Raw genomic sequence first — 20,758 nt, forward strand, 5'->3', positions numbered from 1 at the left:
GTATCCACAGCGGCAACGGCTGGGGCTGGAATCTCTCGCTCTTCCCCTCAATCAAAGGGTCAGACGGAGGGAACCGGAAGGGGTCACCGAGCAAAGAACCCCGGACAGCGCCCACTGCTCCTTGAAGGCGTCAAGGGAGTCGGTGGACGCCGCCCAGAGGAACTCCGCCCGGATACGTGAATGTACTGAGGATCGGAAAAAGGCCCTACAATCGCAGGATGCTTCATGGGCCAACCTCCGCTCTCTGGTTTTATAAATGACTGTTTTAGCCAAGGCTAGGAGGAGGTTAACCAGGAGGTCTCGCGATTTTGTGGGGCCATGGATGGGGAGTGTATAGATGAAAAGGTGAGGGGAGAAATGAAGCCAAAAGCGCAACAGAATATTTGTGAGGAGCCAGAAAAGGGGCTGCAATCTGGCACACTCTAAATATACGTGCACCAGGGTTTTCCTCACATTACAAAAAGGGCAAGTATCCGGGATGGGGGTAAACCGTGTCAGAAACACGCCTGTGCTCACAGCTCCGTGAAGGAGCCGCCAACTGATGTCCCCGATGGGTCTCGGGACCAAGGTGGAATACAGGCTGGCCCACCGAGGTTGCTCACCCTCCAAGGGTGGCAGGAGGTCCCGCCACTTTGTATCGGGGCAGGACACCAGGGTGTGGGCGTGAAGGGTGTGAAGCGTGACTGTGTATAAATAATTCCGTGGTGCGATTTGAAAACTGACCGGCTGCAGTTCATGCAGCCAGCTTGAAGTGAAAGGGTGAGGGGTTTGTTGGGATCGGCAGGGTAGGGGCCCAATGGAAAGGTCCAGCGGGCCTGGGGTAGAGGATGGGCGGGGTGCGCCCTCGCGCAAGGCTCGGTTGACATAAGCCCGAGCAGCGGGGGTCGAGGCGGCCTTCACCTCCTGAAGTACGCGCCAGGGGGTACGAGGGCTGGATAGCCCCATGCGCCAGGCGAGCGTCAGGGGATCCAGCCAGTCTCTCCGGTCGTAGTCCAGGAGGTCTCCGACCCTCGTGACTTCCGCCAGGACCAACCTCTGGCGCACCGAGCGGGACTCCGCCACCTGCACACAGAGCTGGGGGTTGTGTAGCAGGGGCTCCGTGAGGAGATCTGCTCCCACGGTGGCCGCCACGGACCTGGTTGTTAGAAACAGTTTCCAGGTCCGGAGGAGGTCCTGGTAGAAGACCGGCAGCCCAGAGAGGTCTCGCGGAAAGCCTCTCGGACAAAGATAAAAGAGCTGCTGGTCGTATTGGAGCCCTTGGAAGCGGCGCAGGAAGGCGTGCGCCAGTATGCTCCACGCCGAACTACTTGCACTATAAAAGAGCCTCTGCAGGGCCTGGAGGCTGAAAACACGGACCTGAGTGTACAGACACTCCAGGCCCTGCCCTCCTTCCTTCAGGGGTAAATGAAGAACTCCAACAGGGGCCCAGTGCATTCCTGACCGAAAGAACTCTAGAATCAATCTCCGGAGGTGGGTCAGGAAACTCGGAGCCGGGGCCAGGGTGTTGAGCCGGTACCAGAGCGTGGACAGGACTAGTTGGTTAAGCACCAGTGCTCTCCCTCAGAAGGAGAGACATCGGAGTAGCCTCGTCCATTTCCGGAGCCGCTCTATCACCCCGCTCTCTAAATTTTGCCAGTTCTCTGGCGGAGAAGGGTGCGTGGCGGAAAGGTAAACGCCGAGATAGAGCAGTGGACCCGCACGCCACCGGATGGTCTGAAGCGCGGGTGGGAGGGAGCTTACCTGCCGCCAGTCCCCCACCTCCAAGCCAGAACTCTTGACCCAGTTGACTGGAGGAGGCTGCCGAATAGATGGCCTGGCATGCCTCCACTCGCTCCAAGTCACCCGGGTCCTGGACCACAAGGACTACATCATCGGCGTACGCCGACAGGACCAGCCGCAGTTCCGGCTCCCGCAGCACCAACCCTGTCATCCTCCTGCGGAGGAGACAGAGGAAAGGCTCGATCGCCAGAGCGTGCAGCTGGCCCGAGAGGGGGCATCCCTGCCGCACTCCTCGCCCGAAGCGGACCGGTTCGGTCAGGGTCCAGTTGAGCCTAACCAAACACTCCGCGGAGGCATACAGCACCCGGAGAAAACTCACAAACTGAGGTCCGAATCCAAACGCCTGCAGAGTGCTCAGAAGGTACCCATGGTTTACTCTATCGAACGCCTTCTCCTGATCAAGAGACAGGAGGGCGAACGACAGACCATCTCTCTGCCCGAGTTCCAAAAGGTCTCGGACTAGAAAGAGGTTGTCAAAAATGCTGTGACCCGGGACAGCATAGGTCTGGTCTGGGTGGATCACATCCGCCATCACGGACCCTAGCCGCAGCGAGATTGCTTTCGCTACGATTTTGTAATCCGTGCTAAGGAGTGAGACGGGACGCCAGTTTCGTAAATCGCGGAGGTCCCCCTTCTTCGGCAGCAAGGCGAGCACCGCTCGCCTGCACGACAGAGGGAGGACCCCGCTCTGCAAGGACTCAGCCCTGACGGTGACTAGGTCTGGGCCGAGGATGTCCCAGAACGCGCGGTAAAACTCCACGGTCAGCCCGTCCATGCCCGGAGATTTATTGGTGGGCATACGACAGAGGGCTTCTGAGAACTCGGCCAGGGTGAGAGGCAGGTCTAGTCGGTCTTGGTCGCCCACGCTGACCGTGGGGAGTTCCTCCCAGAGCACCCCGCAAGTGCCAGGATCGGTCGGATCCGGGGAGAAAAGGCTTGTGTAGAAGTCACGGGCCCTCCCACACATCTCCTCCGGATCCGTGAGGGGGGTGCCGTCTTCCGCAAGAAGGCAGGTGACGTGTTTCTTGGCCCCCCTCGTTTTCTCCAGGGCATAGAAGAAGCAGGAGCCGCGGTCCATCTCCCGAAGGAGGCGGATGCGGGACCGAACGAAGGCACCTCGGGCCCGGTGGTCCTCGAGGGCCCGGAGCTCCTCCCGTTTCTCCCAGCACGCTCCGCAGAGGGACGGGTCCTCGGGGCTGGCGGCCAGGTGCCTCTCCATCTCTAAGACCTCCCGTTCCAACTGCTCTATCGCCGCATTTCTCCGTCGGCTGGTGCCCCGAGTGTAGTCACGGCAGAAGAGCTTGGCGCGCACCTTCCCGAGATCCCACCATCACCGCACCGAGGGAAAGGCATGCCACTGCTCTCGCCAGGCCAGCCAAAACTCCCGGAAGGACGTCATGAAGCTCTCGTCCTCCAACAGGCTGTTGTTAAAGTGCCAATAGGCCGGCCCTGGTCTCTCTGCATGGAGGGAGACAGTTATGGTGACTAAATGATGGTCGGAGAATGGGGCCGGCCGAATGGCGGAGGAGTGGGCCTGTGAAAGATGGAAACGGGATAAGTAAATACGGTCCAACCAAGAGTGGTGTGACCGATGGGCCTCCACCCGGACAAAAGTGAACGTGGAAGTGTCATCTGGGTGATGGTCACGCCAGATGTCCACTAGGGAGTGATGTTCGACTATTCCTCGGAGAATATTCACGGCGGCCGGGCTCAGCTCGGCCCCTGAGCGGTCCTGTTCATCGAGGGTGGTGTTAAAGTCCCCTCCCAGGACCAGGCACTCATGCGAATCTAGGGTGCTGAGAAAGTCGGACACCCGCTGATAGAATTGTGGCTGCTTTGGGCTCGTTTGCGGGGCATAGATGTTAACAAGATTGACCACGAGCCCCTCCATACGGACTCGAAGGTGCAGCAGGTGGCCCAGCACGGCCTCAGTGACCCCTAGCACCTCGGGCCGTAGGTTGGGGGAGAACAGGGTCGCCACTCCAGCTTGCCAAATCGTGAAGTGGCTAAAGTATACCCCGTCTCCCCACTCCAGCCGCCACCTGTCCTCGGCGGTCGGGTCCGTATGGGTCTCCTGCAGGAAAACTACAGAGTATCCCCCTTCCCGAAGGTAAGAGAGCACCTGGGACCTGCGGAGAGCCATCCTACAGCCCCTGGTATTCAGGGTTGCAATAATAAGAGGCGTCATGCGGAGGGCTGCGGGGAGTGGGGGTTTCTTGTTGGTGGGGGGGTTCATGGCACCCGGCGGGTTGCGCAGCAACCTGTGACCCATCCCGTGGATGAGTAAATCGTTTCGGAAGCCACGGGCCCGCTCGTAGGCCGCAGCACCACGCTTTCCTTGCCCCCTGCCCTCCTGTATAAGGGCCCTTGTGGCGTGGAGGATTTGGTCAAAGTCCCCCCATCGCTGAAGAGCCAGCTGTACCCTATTGCGGGTGCTACGGGTGTGTTCTAGGAACTTCCATAGTGCATGCCGCAGCTCATTGGGGGGGTGGGGTTACGATTTCCGGGGTATTCCCTGGTGGGGCTCTTAATACAGCCTCGTGGTCCGCTAAGGCGGGTAGACAGGGTGCGGACCACCGACGGGGCGTCTGACAGGCTGGGGTTATTAAATCCATTTTACGCCTTGGGGTGGAAGGGGATGGCAGGGAAAAAATTGCAACTCCTAATGGGTCGCGACTAGAAAGTGCAAAGACTGCTCCCTGGGGGGAATCTGCAAAAGGCGGGAAAGAAATAACCCCAGGGGCGGCATTAGCATTGCAGGAGGAGGGGAATTGGGCAGGGACAGGGGTGGGGGCAGGGGCAGAGGTAAGGCTCTGGACTTCATGAGGCGAGCAGCTAAAAGAAGGTGCCTCCTGAGCAGAGTCGAGGGTTAAGGGGTAAGGGAGGGGGCTCCCAGTGATGCTAGGCGCTGGCTCCGTGGTGGTCTTGGTGGCCATGGCATCAGGTGGTGGACCACCTTCTGTGGTGCGCTCGCCCGGAAAGGCAATTAGCGGGAGGGAGCATGGGGAAAGAGGGGCTGGGGTGAGGCTACCCAGATCGAGGCCAGCCGGCAGTAGATCATCTTCTCCCTGGGTGACCGGGGTCAAATCTAGGGCCTCAATCTCCGCATACACGGAGGAGAGGCCAACTCCTGCCACCCCGGGGGTCTCTCCTCTAGGGCCCGCCTCAACGGTCGCGTCGGGGTTCGCAGGGGTTTCGGGTGGTATCCGGGCAAAAGAAGCTTCCTCAGGGGTCTCGGAGAGGAGGGTCTCTCGTGGAGGGGGGATTCTGCCCTCCAATGCCAGTCTGTCTTCCCCTCCCGACACCAGCGGATGGATCTCACTCATGGCCGTAGCGGAAGGCTCGATATCAGTGCCTCCCTTCCTGGTCTTCCGGGGGGCTTTCGCATCGGATGGGTACAGCGGAACTCGAGACTTCCGCTTGCCTCGCTTCCCCTGGACTAGGGTCCAGCCCTCCATAGCTTCATCTGGGGGTTGGTTAGCAGGGGTCGTGTCGGGGGGCGGAGGCGATGGTTCAGGGGTTCGGGGGGGTAACGGTAAGGCAGCATGAGGGGCGGGGGGTTCTCCTTGGGGCGGGCCCTCTCCTATACCCGATAATATCTTTGCCACACTCTCCTCCATAGGCTCTACCAGATTGGTAATAGCAAGGGTGGGACTCCCTTGCTCGCCTGGGCGTTGTAGGGAAGGTGTTTCTTGGGCCCGGACGGGAGCAGCGGTGGATCGAGTAGGAGGAGGGTTGGTTTCAGGTGCCGGGCGGCCAGGGGCGTCGGCAACGACGGGGCCGATGTCCTGCTGGGTCTCGGGGGTCTCGGGTGCCCCTCCCCCCTGGGCCAAAGGGCAGTCTCTGCGGACATGCCCCGCTGAGCAGCAGAGGTAGCACCGGGCCTCTCCGGTGGAGTAAAAGACCTGATAGCGGGCTCCTTGGTAGGGGACTAGGAAGGACCCCTCGAGCGCCTCTCCGTCACGCACCGCAAGCTGCACTTGCTGGCGGAACGAAAGGACGTGACGGAGGGTGGGGTCCTTGCAGCCCAACGGGAGAGGGCTGATGACAGAGACAAGTTTCCCCAGGGTGGAGAGAGCAGGTAACAGGGCAGCATTGGGTAAAAAGGGGGGAACGGAGGTGAGGACGAGGCGAACGCCCAGGTCTTCTAGCTGCTCTAGGGGGACAAACACCCCCCCCACCGCCAGGCCCTTCTCCACCGCCTCCTGGGCAGCAGCCTCTGAAGCTAAGAAAAAAACGACCTTCCCATACATTTTGGAGGCCGCCACAATAGTTGTGGGTCCTACCACCTTCGCCAATGCCTGCACGTATGTCTCCACGTGGGGCGAGGCGGGCACCAGGAGGCAACGGACACCGTGCCTCCTGGTCAAGGTGGGAAAGGGGCCCTGGCCGCTGGTGATGGTAGCGGAGGCAATGGGTGGGTGAGATGACAAGGCGGCAAGCAGGGCGGAGCCTGCCACCGCCCGGGCATACGTCCTGGGGGCCGGGGGAGGGACATTCGCAGAGCTGGTGGAGGGAACAGCGCGGGGGGCGCCACGGTCGGTGACAAGGCCACAGCGGTGGGGGCAGCCCCTGCCATGGAGGGCCTAGTGGTTTTAGCGGGGCCCTTTCCTTTCTTCCCGCCCTGGCCTTTTCGACCAGCTGGGGGGGGGCGTTCCTAGAATCTGGGGGGGCGGTGGACGTAGCAGTGGCAGTAATCGCCCCGGTGCCTCCTGCTGCCGGTGCCCCAGCGGTGGCATGTATTTTGACAGTGGTGGTGGGGGGCAGCTCAGGGGTTGGGTGGGGGGGAGGTGGGGGAGGAACAACTGATATTGGTAAAGGGGCCTCGCCCGTCTCATTCCCCGCCATTGTGAGCAGGGAGAGATGGGGAGACACCGGAAGGAGGGTGGGGGGAGGGGGAAGCAGATTAACAGCTCCTCCCTGCTGGGCTGCAGGCTGGGGCGGGGGGTGAGGTACCAAATGGGTTGGACTGGAAGGGGGGGAAAAACAGGAATCGGGGTCCAGTGATAGGGGCAAGCTGTGGGATAAACAGTCCGGGGAGGGGCGGGTGGACCCACGCACGTTTATGCAAAGAGTCTCGTTTGGTCGGCTGTTATGTCCAGTCCGAAAGGCAAAGTTGAAAGCAAACAGCTGGATCCGAGCTAGATGGCAGGTTGCCAGCAGGGACGGATGGCGGGGGGGCCGTGACAGTTGTAATAATGTTGTGGGGGGGCACCGATGGATCAGGGGGCAGCTCCGTGCCACACCCCCTGTGCCGCCACAAACGTAATTAAACCACAGTCAGACTCCCCCCCACGAGAGTATAATTCAAAAAGTTACGCAGTCTTACGGCCCCCTCCACGATGATTTGTAGCTTCCCTGGGTGATTTCTTCTGTCTGCTATCTTCTTCTTCTCCAGCTGTGTTGGCTGTGTTCCAAGGCTTTTGGCAGGCCGAGAAAAATTGCAGAAATAAGCTGACAGCAAAATGGCTGGGTCTGGGGGCTTCCTCTCCCCCCTCCGGATAGCGGGTCGGCAATCTTCCCCCCCCTCTTCCGGGGGTTTCAGCTGAGGCAAATAGCTGCGCCCGGGAACAGGCGTGGGGAGGGTGCTGGCGGCAAGTTGGCAGCTGACCAGCACTCAACGGCAGCAAAGAAAAACGGCAGAAAGACGAAACAAAACAAAAAAGCGTCTGGCCCGGTCGGGGGGGAGACTAAGGCAGGCTCAGAAAGTAAGAAAAATCCAGGCCAGGGGGCTTTAGGAAAGAATAGAAAGCAGATAGCTAAGGAGCAAGCGAGGGACGTTCCGTTTCCCAACAGGGACGGTTCCAGAACAATCAGGAGCCTTCTGGAGACAATTAAGACAGGCTGATTAGGACACCTGCAGCCAATCAAGAAGCTGCTAGAATCAATTAAGGCAGGCTAATCAGGGCACCTGGGTTTTAAAAAGGAGCTCACTTTAGTTTGTGGTGTGTGTGTGAGGAGCTGGGAGCAAGAGGCACTAGGAGCTGAGAGTGAGAACGCGGACTGTTGGAGGACTGAGGTGTACAAGCATTATCAGACACCAGGAGGAAGGTCCTATGATGAGGATAAAGAAAGTGTTGGGAGGAGGCCATGGGGAAGTAGCCCAGGGAGTTGTAGCTGTTGCACAGCTGTTCCAGGAGGCACTCTAGACTGCTGCATTCCACAGGGCCCTTGGCTGGAACCCGGAGTAGAGGGTGGGCCTGGGTTCCCCCCAAATCCTCCCAACTCCTGGTCAGACACAGGAGGAATCAACCTGGACTGTGAATTCAGAAAAACGGCCGAGCTGAGGGCTGCTGTGAAGCTCCAAGGCGAGCAAATCCACCAATAAGTGCAAGACCCACCAAGGTAGAGCAGGAACTTTGTCACAAGTATTATATTTATACTTATATAATAGTGAAGAAATTGAAACAGATCTTAGTTGAATCAATACAGGTCTGATAGTTAGTGTGGCCTCAAGAAGAAAACAGACCCTTTTGGGTTTTTTAAAATGGATTATTAAGTGATTTACAGGTGCCTCTTAGGTAAGCTGATAAATGCACTAATATATTATGGGTGGGAAGATAATCAACTTAATAAAAGACATTTATAATGAAACTAAGATGTTTAAAAGATCTGTGCAATCAGTTTAATTTACCCTAACAGATGGAAAATATAGTGGATTATGTTTTATCTTTCACACTCTACTCTCAAGCCCCAAATCAAAAGTCATCTTTTTAACATTAAGATATGTCATGCTTGATTGTCAAAAGCTCAGAATAGGAAATGGACCATTAGACACATAACTAGTTATTTTTATGTGTGAAGACCCTCTTTACATGCACAATCATGAACACACAAATTGGGTGTGCAAGATCAGTGTACATTTGCATGACTGACCTTCTGAAAATCAGACCTGTTAAGTCCTAAACTATCAGGCATTGGATGTTAATATATGTAGAAAATTAACAGGACTAAAAAGCATCCCTCTTGCTTTTGTGTATGTACATATATATTGGAATTTAGCACATCTGGCTTAGAGGAATAGAAGTAATAGCTGTACTTTATGAGAGGGGCATCTCAGTGTTTATCCTGATTAAACTCCAGTGAGAGACACACACACACACACACACAGAGATATCTTTTGATCTGTAAGAATGATCAAAATATTAATAGGTCTGTGCAATAGAATCACAGAGTGTCCTAATGCATCTTACATACAAACTCTATCCCAAAATACTTTACAAAGTTAAACAATAGCAGTCAATGTGAATTAGAGGTTTATGCAAGGGAGAAAAAGATACGTTTTCAATGGAAATGTGGGATCTCTCTGTAGGTGACAACACAGAGTTGTATCTGTACTTTGTCTGCACCTATAGTTTTTTGTTTTTTTTTTTTCTGAGGAAAAGGGGAATATCAACTATTAAACATAAGGCTGAAGGCCACAGCCGCTCGGAAAGTGTAAACATCAATGCATATAAATACAACCTGGGTTGTTCTGCTTTTAAAAACACGGTTAAATAACTTTAAGAGAGAAAATATGTCTCTGTGTGATGATACATATTGCTATCTAGGGGCTGCCGGTATATGGACTCATGAGCTGTTCCTCCTACTCTTTTGTAGTACTGCCAACCTCAAGTATTCAAAAATCATGAGTCAGGCCCTAAAATATCATGAGTTTTATTTTTAAATAATAAGTTTGGGTTCTTTTCATTTGCCTCCTGGTTTCTGAGCCTTTAGGGTGCTTTGGATTTTCAAACTTTTCTTTGCAATCCTTAGGGCTAGAAACTCATCTTTTTAAAAGGAAAGCTGAAATTCTCATGCAGTTCCTCGACTGAAGCAGCTGGAGTTTTGAGAAAATATCAAATATCACGAGGTTTGTGATCATATTATGGGAGTTGGCAATGCTTCTGTTGTCATCAGACACAGCTCTGACAAAGATGTATAAGATCTAGATCTATATAGCAGAATAAACTCTGCTACATTAGCAACTAGTTCCCCTGTTGTAGCCCTTTACTCTGGCTCCGTGGTCTATTCTCAACCTCCATAGAACTTAAACAGCTTGTCTATTTCCTGAAAGCAAAATGGTGGTTGTATTTGGGAAGAGACAATTGAGGAAGAGATGATGTCTATTCTTTTCTGTGTTTTCTTATACTGCACTTATCACCATAGTATCTGAGAGCCTTCTGTCAGTGCATTTAGCAATGTGACTATACATATGTCACTTGTTCTTTGTTCCCTCATTGCTATGTGATTATGAGAAGGAAATGTCAAAGAAATGCACCTTGAAATTGTAGCAGAAAGCAGTGAGGTTTGTGATGGTCCTTAGTTCCAGGAAAGTACATTCCCCAGTCTTGGACCAGCCCCCAGAGAAAGTTCTGTCTCCTGTACAGATGAGCTTTACTGTTATCGTTGAGAGTTCCATTGTGCCAGAGGTATATAGTTGTCAACCAGAGTTTTTGTCCCAGAGCTTTAGATGGTCTTGTTATCCTTGGCACTGGCCATGAAGTGCATCGAAGATAAGAACTGAGACCTTGAACATGATTGGATATTCTATGGAAAGCCAGTATCGAGAATGGTGGACAGGTCTGATGTGGCTTATGGAAGCCTGTGTTGTTGAGGAGACAAGCTTCAGAGTTCTGAATTAGTCAGAGTTTACTATGTGCTAAAGGTTTCATGCCAAGGTATGTTGTGTTTCTGTAATCCAGCCAAGAGGTGACAAAGGCATGAATAACGAGGCCAGGTCTAATTGTGGCTGTGTATTGTCAACCAATGGAGACTGCACTGTGGCTGCAAACTCATCAAAATACTTTCCTTTGCCCACAAATATCATCTCTGGTTTGCTCAAGTTCAACTTAATCCAGCTGTTCTTCATCCAAGAGCTAATCTCATCCAAGCACTAGGCCATCTTGGTGGTAGAGTTCATATGCATGTTAAAGGCACTTGCGAACATGTTATTTGATCAGTTCACCAGTGGTAGTGTATAGATGTTGGAAAGGACTGGGGAAAGAGTTGATCCTTGTGGAACTCTACAAGCCTCAAGCAGCAATTCTGCCCCATTTGCTTCTTGGGCTTCTTTGCATATACTGAGAGGCAAAGTGCCCCTTCCCTGGGTGGGTGAATGGCAGATTTCTCAGCAGCTTTTCAACTCAGTATTTCACCAGAAAAGAGAAAGAAAATGTATCTTCTACTTCCTACTTTTCCCCAGCTCTCTTCAGGTTGCAACTTCCCAAGAAGTATTTCTTTTCAGTGGGTCTATTCCTTTTCTTCTTCTGCCACACTTGCCTCATTGCTTCTTCTGGCCACTCTGATTCTACACATTGCTTCTGCATGGGTCAATCGGTCTCCTGTGGAAGAAGGAGAGTAGAGTTCCAGGTCCTCCTTCCATCCTTTACAATTTTTCATTGATATTTATCTTTTAGAGCAAGACAGGATGCCACCAGTCTCAGACCAATGATTCTCATCATGATATCTGAAGTTGTGGGAATAATCCCCTGAGAAATAAGTACACAAACCCCAGCAAGGCAATTTGCCTTGGAGAATGTTGAAGCTACGAGGTCATAAAGCTGTCAATAGTGTTCACAGAACAGCAGATGGTATCCAGGAACTGATTGTGAATCTAGATGAAAAAACAGAAGGTGCTTCCCTTTCATTAAAATAATCATGATATTCTGACTAATTGCCCTCTAAGCCTATGCAGGTTTCAGAGTAATAGCCGTGTTAGTCTGTATTCGCAAAAAGAAAAGGAGTACTTGTGGCACCTTAGAGACTAACCAATTTATTTGAGCATAAGCTTTCGTGAGCTACATTTCACTTCATTGGATGCATACTGTGGAAAGTACAGAAGATCTTTTTATACACACAAACCATGAAAAAATGGGTGTTTGCCACTACAAAAGGTTTTCTCTCCCCCCACCCCACTCTCCGGCTGGTAATAGCTTATCTAAAGTGATCACTCTCCTTACAATGTGTATGATAATCAAGTTGGGCCATTTCCAGCACAAATCCAGGTTTTCTCCCCCCCTCCCCCCCCAAACCCACTCTCCTGTTGGTAATAGCTTATGTAAAGGCCCTGCAGGATTCCCAAACTGTTATGAGATCTGGAGACCCCTTCTCATGAGTGAGCCTATGGTTACCTTGGTCTGAAATTCTACTGTCCTTGTGGATGTTGGTGCATCTCAGGAAGATGAAGGCAATAGAAATCTGGAGGCCAAACTTTAGAAAACATCAGTTTATCATAATAGACAATTCTAGTGGTGAGTGTATCTAAGCCCTGACCAGGGGCTATGCCATTCACATCAATTAATATATTCAAAATATTAATTTTGTTTATAAACTTAGCTGCACTGGATTTCAGTAAACACACTATTCTGAGGACATGGGTTGATCTGTCTGCTCTCAATCAACACCCACCAAATCACTCCTGAAAACCCACATGTCATTTGAGAGCTTTGCCACAGTCTTCAATGAGAGCAGGACTGAAACTCTTTTGGTCAGGAACTTTTTCCAAGTTCATATATTCATTTATAAAACACTTTGGAGCACTGTGCCTATCCATGGTACTATGTAAGCAATTAATTACAATATTTGATACCTTTTCCATATGGATTTGTGTCAATCACATCTCATTAATTCCCTCCCAGCTGATCCTAATTGATTTCTGGTAACCGTCTTCTCAGGTGAACCTGATTGACCTGTAGTCACCCCTCCTCAGTTGATAGGGAGGAGAGCTATCTGGGCTTCTGGGACTGTTTTCTATCCCCTCCTTGCAGCTGTCTGTCCTGAGTTTATAATTCTAACTATATAACTATATAAATATATATTTGTGTATATATATATATATATATAAAGCAGTGTCTGATTTATTTTAGCCAGTATTATTATGTTAGTGTCAGTGAACCTAGGGGAAAAAATCAGCTGAGTAAAGGAATAGTACATTTAGTGCAAATAAAATAACCAGTTTGTGAGGGTGGCATGTAAAGAGGAAACAAAATGATGGTGTTTAAATGGCATTTCTGAAGGAGAAATTGCTTTCTGCTAAAAGCCATGTTAACTCTTTCAGGTGGAAAGGCTACAAACTGGGAAGGAGGTATTCGTGTGCCTGGTCTTCTTCACTGGCCAGGAGTGGTACAGGCGGGTGTCCATATTGATGAGCCCACAAGTAACATGGATATATTCCCTACAGTGGTTAAACTTGCAGGGATACCATTACCCAAAGACAGGTATGGTATACAGTTTCTTGTATTCTACACAGTATTTTTCATGGACATTTTCTTCTCTTTGCTATCTTTTAGGTCTGTATTTAGTGGGAGAGAAGCATGGATTTGAAATTTCATTATTTTATCATTGTCTACAATAGTAAAATGTCTTTTTCATAGCACTCTTGTGGTACATTTTATAGCCATGTTGTACATGAAGACAAAAAAATCTTTTGGAGTGCCTTTTCTGAACTAGTTCATGTAATTAATTTCCATCTCCTCTTGGGTGATCCTTTGGAGAGTCCTAGTTCCAGGCTCTCCACAACCCTATAGACTAATCCTGCACCACTGATATCAATGGGTGCTTTGTCCTTGGAGGTAGTGTGACCTCCTTTGTAAAGTGCTTTGAGATCTATGGATGGAAAGTTCTGTAAAAGAACTAGGTGTTATTCAATGGGTGCAGGATCAGGTTCCATATTCTAGATCATCCTCCTACTCTTTGCCTTTAAACCGTCACCTCCCTTATCCTTTACAAAACATTTTGAAAAATCATACAAAATAATGAGTAGCTCTGTAAGAAAGTTCCTCTTCCTGCAGTTTTATAGTGTGAGACCAATGGGGCATTCAAAGAAATTAAGTGGATCAGCAGAAATTTTAGAACAGATAAAAGGAAATAGCCCTCATGCAGAGTATTGCAAATACATGAAGGTCACTGCTATGGAGCATATTCTGATCTGAGTTAAGTCACTGTAAAGCATTGACTTTTATGGAGTTATTCTGTTTTTACACCAGTAATCTTCCTCTAAGAAAAATCACTGAGGCAAGCAATTTAGTGGAGTTTAAACAGTGGTTAAAGTAGATAAAAATGTGAGGGGAGCTTACCTGTTTTGGTAGCTGTATGTCATCACTGGTGTGCAGGCAAACATTTAGAGGGTTAATGTTGCGGGTCTCATTACATCCAGGAGTAGCGTGGACTCTTATTTCATTTCAGCATTGTCTGAATAAAGCACCTATTCCTCTTGTAACTACACAGGTCTCTCTGATCCTTGTTCCCTATATTGACATCAAGTAGTGAAGTGCCATTACATCATCTTCTATGATGCAACATGGCATATGGAAGACAATAGGAACAAGGGAATAAGTGTATCTAAAAGGCATCCATGTCCCCAGATAGGCCCGTAGCCAGCAAACAAGTGGGTATGTAGGTTTTTGCATGTGGGCGTACAGAGCTCAAGGCCCTGTAGGAGGATAATCTTGAGCTCCCAATTTATCTCCCCAGTAGGGAGTGCCCAGAGGGACAATGGAACAGACAGAACCTTTCTGCTTTTTTCCAGAATCTGCAAAGGGATGTCATCAGTTGGTGGCAGGGTCCTTCTTTTCTCCTGGTCAGGATGGAGAGTTGGAGGCTCTTCTTGTTCCCTCCTCTGAAGTGTAAGGAGAAGCAGCAGTGGACAGCTAGGACCATTCTATTTTTCTTATCAGATTCCAGTGCTGTTCACCTAATGGCAAGAAGGCTTTTAGAGTCCCACAAACTCCCCAACCAGGCATCAGCTCCTGCTGCTGCTCCCGCTTCGGATTCCCTGGTCTATGTGTCATTATTTTACTAGCCAGCGACTATGCAGGAGGAACAGGAGCTCATCTTCCCCAAGTCCAGGAGAGGGAATGGAGGAGAACTTTCCTCCTGCTTTTACCAGAAGAAGGACAACTGCTCTTCCACATGCTCTCCATTACTTTAACACCTAGGTTTACACAGGGACTGGACATACAGTACATAGGAGGATACATCATATAAACTTTTACATAAAAGCTCTGATTCTTCAAACATTTACACACATGCTAAGCCTTAAACCAATTACATGCTCCATTGAGTTTCAGGATGGAGTTACCAGATGGGTTTTCCATTCTCTTGTAATCTCTTTTTCAGGTCACTGTTCCAAATACTCATCTATGTGTGACAAGGAGATGTGTATGCAATAAAGGTCTGTTGCATCTGAGCTAAATCCTGCTTCCATTGAAGTCAGTGTCAAAACTCCTTCTCCTCCAAAGACAGAAGAAGTGGGTTCTTGCATCTTTTACTCTTACTTGACCAGTGGAAGTTACAATCCTCTCTTTATCCATGTGCTCCTTCCATACTTCAGCCTGTTGTTATGGTTCAGTCAGACTTCCCCTTATACCTCAGGAACTGCACTTGTGTAAATACAGTGCCCCTTCATTTGGAGATGTAAAGATAGTCCTGAATGCACATATTATTTTGTGTTGCTAACTCTTAGAGACAAAAACTTACTTCGCTAACTTTGATGTCCTGGACTTTGCTGAATATAGGACTTGAGTCATTCTGTGTCTGATAACTATTGCTTTATTTATAGATATTGAAGTCTTGGAAAAAGTTTACCACATATAGCAAAAAACAGTACAAAGGTTTTTACAGCCTTGCTTAAAATACTCTAGGGTCAGAGGGTGCTTTAGCTATAGGCAAACTAGGCTGCTGCCCAGATTGGAGATATCTGGGCAGCTGTGTAGGGCAGCAGATTTGGGCTGGCTCCCCCTCTATCATGATGGAAGGGCAAATGGGCCAAATCTGAGTGGCGCTGTGACCTAATGAGCCAGGTTACAACTACTCTCATTCAAATTTGGCCCTCGGTCTATGAGGGGGAGGCACACTGAAGTTTTGCCTAGGATAGCAGATTGTCTTGAGTAGCTTCTGCTTAGGGTCATTAACTTACAAGGCTGGAGTGATGTGGAGAACTGGGAAATATCTGTATTATTTTTATTAATATAGTGCATGACTCTGTGTGTTTGTTTATGCTGGGTCACTTGCTATCAAGTTATATCAAAATGGATTGTTAAAGGAACCAAGCAAGAAAGCTACAACAATGAGAGAGACAAGAGTCATGTAGCAAACAATGGAAAAGCTGTTTATTGGAGAATACCCCTTCCCTGTCTCCACCCAGGCTAAGAATGGTTTACTTTTCCAAGGATAAGCTGAGGATCAAAGGGAGATGCTAAACTTTACAGGAACCCAGGCCTTGAAAAGGGAGGGGGGTTGGGTGAGCTAAAGGGGGCTGCCCAGAGAGTGTCAATGAGAACTGACAGGCATGCAAGGAGACACACAGAGATGAAGAAAGCATGTTGTGAGCAGGACAATCTGCATCTCCCAGCCAGAGATAGGGGTTAGGTGGGATGAAGAGAATTTACAGAAAGAAAGAAAGATTAAGGGTTGGTAAAGGGGGAAAAATATAGAGAGACCGACCTTCACTGTTTTTACCCTTTGCTCAGTGTGCTATGTACCTTTGGGTGAAAGAATAAATAATACTTTGTTTTGAAGAAGCTGTTTTCAAGTCATTAATCAGCCACTGTCTCAGGCTCCCGCTGGAAAAGGCTTACGGGTGCCAAACTCAGTTGGGCCTGTCTGGTTAACACCGTTGGAAGACAGGGAGGCTGTGGGCCACAGATCTAGTCTAAGGGTTATTGGACTATGTGGTTCCACCCAGAGTGAGGTGCAGGAAGCAAAGCCTCTCACTTGAGAGAGATAAAAAGGGGCCCTAAGTCTTATCTCGCCCAATAACTGTGACACAAGGTATTGTGAAAGATATGATAACAGAAATTTAAATATCTTACATGAAAATCTCCCACCATCCTGTAACTTCTTTGTGATCCAGTGGCCACTAATGCTGTCCTTGGTCAAGGTGTGAAAGAACATATACCCTGGCTGTCACTTCTAGGGCACATTAGACTTCAAGGCTGCCAAATATTTTGCTCATCCAACTTCTCTGTAACGTTGAAAATAGTATGTTCTAATTTCCCTTCTTGGTTACAAGAGGTAGATTTAATTAGTTTGTGTTCCTGCCTTTCTTTTGATCAGTTCATAGGTGCTAATATACAGTTCCAAAGCTGTTGTGTCCTTTCCTAAATACACTCAGTAAATCATTACAGTGAAGAGGCTCTTCTTGAAGTTCTGGAGAAATACCGGTCTGTCTTCTGGTGCTCATTTTGGTAAAATGAGAAATGTGCACCTGCTTAACTAAACTCAATGCAGCTTTCCTTCTGTACCTCCTTGGAGGTCCTAGGCAAGATAATAAATACACATAATAAAATAAATCAAAATAAGACAAAGTAATTCAGAGTTAATACACCAAGCAGAACTTATGATTATTTATTATAGGCCAAATGGGACGCTTATAAGAATAAGGTACTATTCAGAATGGATAAGGGTGGCAGAATCTGGATCCAAATATATAAATTGCTTTAAACTGCAGGAAATCCTATCCCTTTTGAAATCAATGGGAGTTTTGCCTGTGATTCCAAAGGGGCCAGGGTTTGACCCCACATTTTCTTCTCGGACTCTTAAAATGAACCTTTGCTTATTGAAATCACACATAATAAATTGATAGCCATTTCTCAGATCATTCATTGTCATGAACCTAATCAATGCAAATATCCTGCTGCAGAATTCCAGAGCAAAATGAGGAAACGTTTTTGGGAAACTGCAAAATTTGGTTTCCAAGATCAAGTGTGAATGTCTGCTGTACTAAAGTTCTGGGCTAGATTGTGTCACGAGGGCATGGCCTTTTCTAAGGAGAAGCACATTGTCTCAAGACAATCCCAGAGAAGGAAATGTAGTTCTGGGCGTCACAATTCCTCCCTGCTCTCCCTTTGCTCCTCAGGGAAAGTAATTTGCTGCTGGCCTATAGCACAAATAAATTAATACTCTGACAACATGCCAAATGAGCTCTGTTATGAGTTCTGTTGGCTGGTGTGTTGAGGGGGCAGATTAAAATCTCTGTTTATTCCCCACCTGTCCCCAGTTATTCTCCCCTACCTGCCCCGGCTGGTTGACTTGTAGCACCTCAACCCCTGTGCATCTAAACTCAAGGCCAAGCTGGCTTTCTGAAGGGGCATATTTCCCTGTATGCACCCGAACAGTCATGCAGCCCAAAACATTTTAGCCATCTGAGATTGTTTGGAGTTTATTAGTATTAATTTAAACAGTTTATCTGACACTCTCAGTGAAATGATGTTCAAAATTAATTATGACTTTCAAAGGAAAAATAGGAAGGAACATCACAAGTGGCATCCAGAACTACTTTATGAAGTGACTATTTTTAACTGCCATTAAAACTCAAATTAGATAGCTGCAGAATTGGTTCATCATATGTTGTTAGAATATTCAAGCTACTCTGAGTTCAATAAAGCAGGGTCACTTTTTAATTTTGCATGGCAAAAATGAGCACCAGCTGATACGCCAGACTGGTATTTCTTCACAGCTGAAGTGAAGAGACACTCTGCTGCTGATGATTTATTGAGTGCTTGTAGGAACAGACAAGACAGGTATAGGATATGAAAAATTACAGGCTTGCCCTGGGACATCCATTACAAACAATCACCCTGTCAGATCCTTTGTGGTCTTGACGTGTGCAAATTTTATGAACATTAATCTCATGCTCTCTGAGTGGACACTAAGCCCCTAGGAATGTTGTTTTGTTTTGTTTTTCCTCTTTTCGTGTGATGCCCCCACACCAGTTTCTCTGCTTTAACCTCTGCCATCAAATTGCTTTGTTGCCACCACAATCCTTTCAGGTGAGGAGGAGTGGAAAGAACTATATGCCATAATTACTGCTCCACAATAGCTCAGAACAGGTTATTGTGACTAGCATGAAGCACCCCAGGGGCTGGATAACTCACCACCAGCCCTCTGAATTCTCTCCAGCAAAAAAAGCCAACAAATAGGTTTCGATCTGGGGGAGGCTACTCGTCAGAGAGGAAGACCCAAAAAATGAGGTTCTAGGAGGGGAAAGATAGCAGAGAGCACCCCCTTCTGACTGTAGGCAGCAGGTCCTGGGGGATTAAGTAGAAAAGGGATTAAGTAGAAAAGAAACACACATCCTTATCAAAGAGGCTGGAAGGGGAGGGTAGCAGAGGCACCTTCTTCTCCTATCCTCATCCTTGCAGCCAATAAATAGAAAAGGAATCGAATAAGGAGATTTTCACCCATGTGCAATGAGTTACCTCTGAGTCTGCCTACATTTGATGAGTCATCCCTGGGTTCCCTCTGAGGCCATGTCTACACTAGCATTTATGCTGGCAAAACTTCTGTCGCGCAGGGGTATGAAAAGGTCCTGCAGCCTATGTCTGTCTCTGTGATAGTCAGCCCCTGTTCAAGCCTACCTCTGCTCCTATCTCAATCAGCTATTGTGTGATTCTGATTCCATGAATCAGACTGGAGGATCCTAGGGGGTAGGAAAGGAATTTCTAATTTTATTGGACACTTCCTAGCAAGGGAGTGATATCAAAATGGAACCGCAAGTGGAGGCGAGGGACAACTTTGTGGTAGGAGTCCCAGTATCTTCTCCCTGCTCATTAGCTGGGGGTGAGTACTGAGCTCACCATGGTGGTGGTCTATGATTTTCAAACTTTTCTAATCAGTTTCAAGCCAGTAGCTTTAATTTCCCAACTAGTAATTACCTGGCAGTTTTTTCAAGCATTGGTTGTAATAACAGGGAATTACATAATAATTAAAATTTACATAGAAGCTTAAAAGTTCAACTGTTTTAAAAAACTGTTTTTACAGGATGTCTTTCAAAAAGCTGAAAGAATAATAGCCTTGCTGATCTATGTAAGTGCGTGAATTAATCTCTTCTAAAAACTGTTGTAAAACTTGTAATTCACACCATGCCAAAACCATGGATTGTGATTATTTTTTTCCTGTAAGTTCATTCTAGCTACTTGATAGCTTAATGAACGGAAACAGTCATGTTTTGCTGATTATATAACTCCTTTTCCATCTAAATGGATGGATTCCTTCAAAGCATGATCAAATATGTCCAGCAGCTGTTAGAGGACTTTTTTTATTTGGTGACCATGCAGTTCATCCCTTAACACGTATTCTGAAAATAATTCATTTCAACTTTGAAATCATTGCATTCATGTTTAGTTCACCATATAGAATACATTCAAGTAGTGTCCCTGAGGTTACTTTAATGAATGTCCCTAGCCATGAAAGCTAGGGAAGAGCCAATGGTATACGATGAAGATTTCACTTACCTGTCCCACAGCTACCACAGCAAAGCTACTCTTTTAAGCAGCATTAATGGCGATACATGTTTGTGTATCTAGAGGCCCAAGTTCCAGAAATTTACTCACAGACTGTTTGACTGTCCCCAGACCAAAAATAGAGAGAATGGGATGGGGGAAGCCAACTATCCGCAAAATGCAAAATTAACGTTCCTGTGAATAATGTAGAACTCAAGGAGAAAAAATGCCGGCAGGTTTTGCTCCAAATTCACCAATTTGTTGTGTCCCTTCAAGTCATGAAAAGAAGGCGAGCACTAACACTCCAGCCTTCATGGTGGAATGGCATTAGCACTGTCTATTAAGAAATGGAAATGCATAGTTAGTTTTTTCTCAGCCAGGAAAGGCTTGGGTTTTTCTCCCTGACTTTGAAATGCTTTCTTATTCAGAATTATTGATGGACATGATCTGATGCCCTTGCTTCAAGGGAAAATTCTCCGATCCGAGCATGAATTTCTCTTCCATTACTGTAATGCATATTTAAATGCAGTGCGCTGGCATCCAGGAAACAGTAAGTAAACTTGCCTATTCACATTTTAAATATTTCATGCAATTTTTATTGCAACTTGAAAAGAATCAGAAAAAAGCCTGAGGCTATGGTTACAAATAAATTGCTTAAAGTACTGGGTTTTTGTCTTTATCTTTTTTATACCTTTCTCCTTTTTATCCAGAAAACACACCTATCTACACAGCCAGTTTATTATTTGACATTAATTTGATGCTGCACAACAAAGTTT

At 48.0% G+C, this 20,758-nt stretch overlaps 1 protein-coding gene across 7 annotated transcripts in view; it reads left to right on the forward strand.

The window, feature by feature from the left end:
• The window catches only part of STS (steroid sulfatase), a 179,278-nt gene that overhangs the window by 111,449 nt on the left and 47,071 nt on the right, over positions 1 to 20,758 (forward strand). For all 7 annotated transcript variants that reach the window (XM_077815395.1, XM_077815374.1, XM_077815428.1 and 4 more), the window contains 2 exons: positions 12,818 to 12,977; positions 20,411 to 20,532. In XM_077815395.1, the coding sequence (XP_077671521.1) occupies positions 12,818 to 12,977; positions 20,411 to 20,532 (282 nt within the window). The remainder of the gene's footprint in view (positions 1 to 12,817; positions 12,978 to 20,410; positions 20,533 to 20,758) is intronic.

Source organism: Eretmochelys imbricata, chromosome 1 (genome assembly GCF_965152235.1).
Source record: "Eretmochelys imbricata isolate rEreImb1 chromosome 1, rEreImb1.hap1, whole genome shotgun sequence".
In the NCBI taxonomy this organism is placed as follows: domain Eukaryota; kingdom Metazoa; phylum Chordata; order Testudines; family Cheloniidae; genus Eretmochelys; species Eretmochelys imbricata.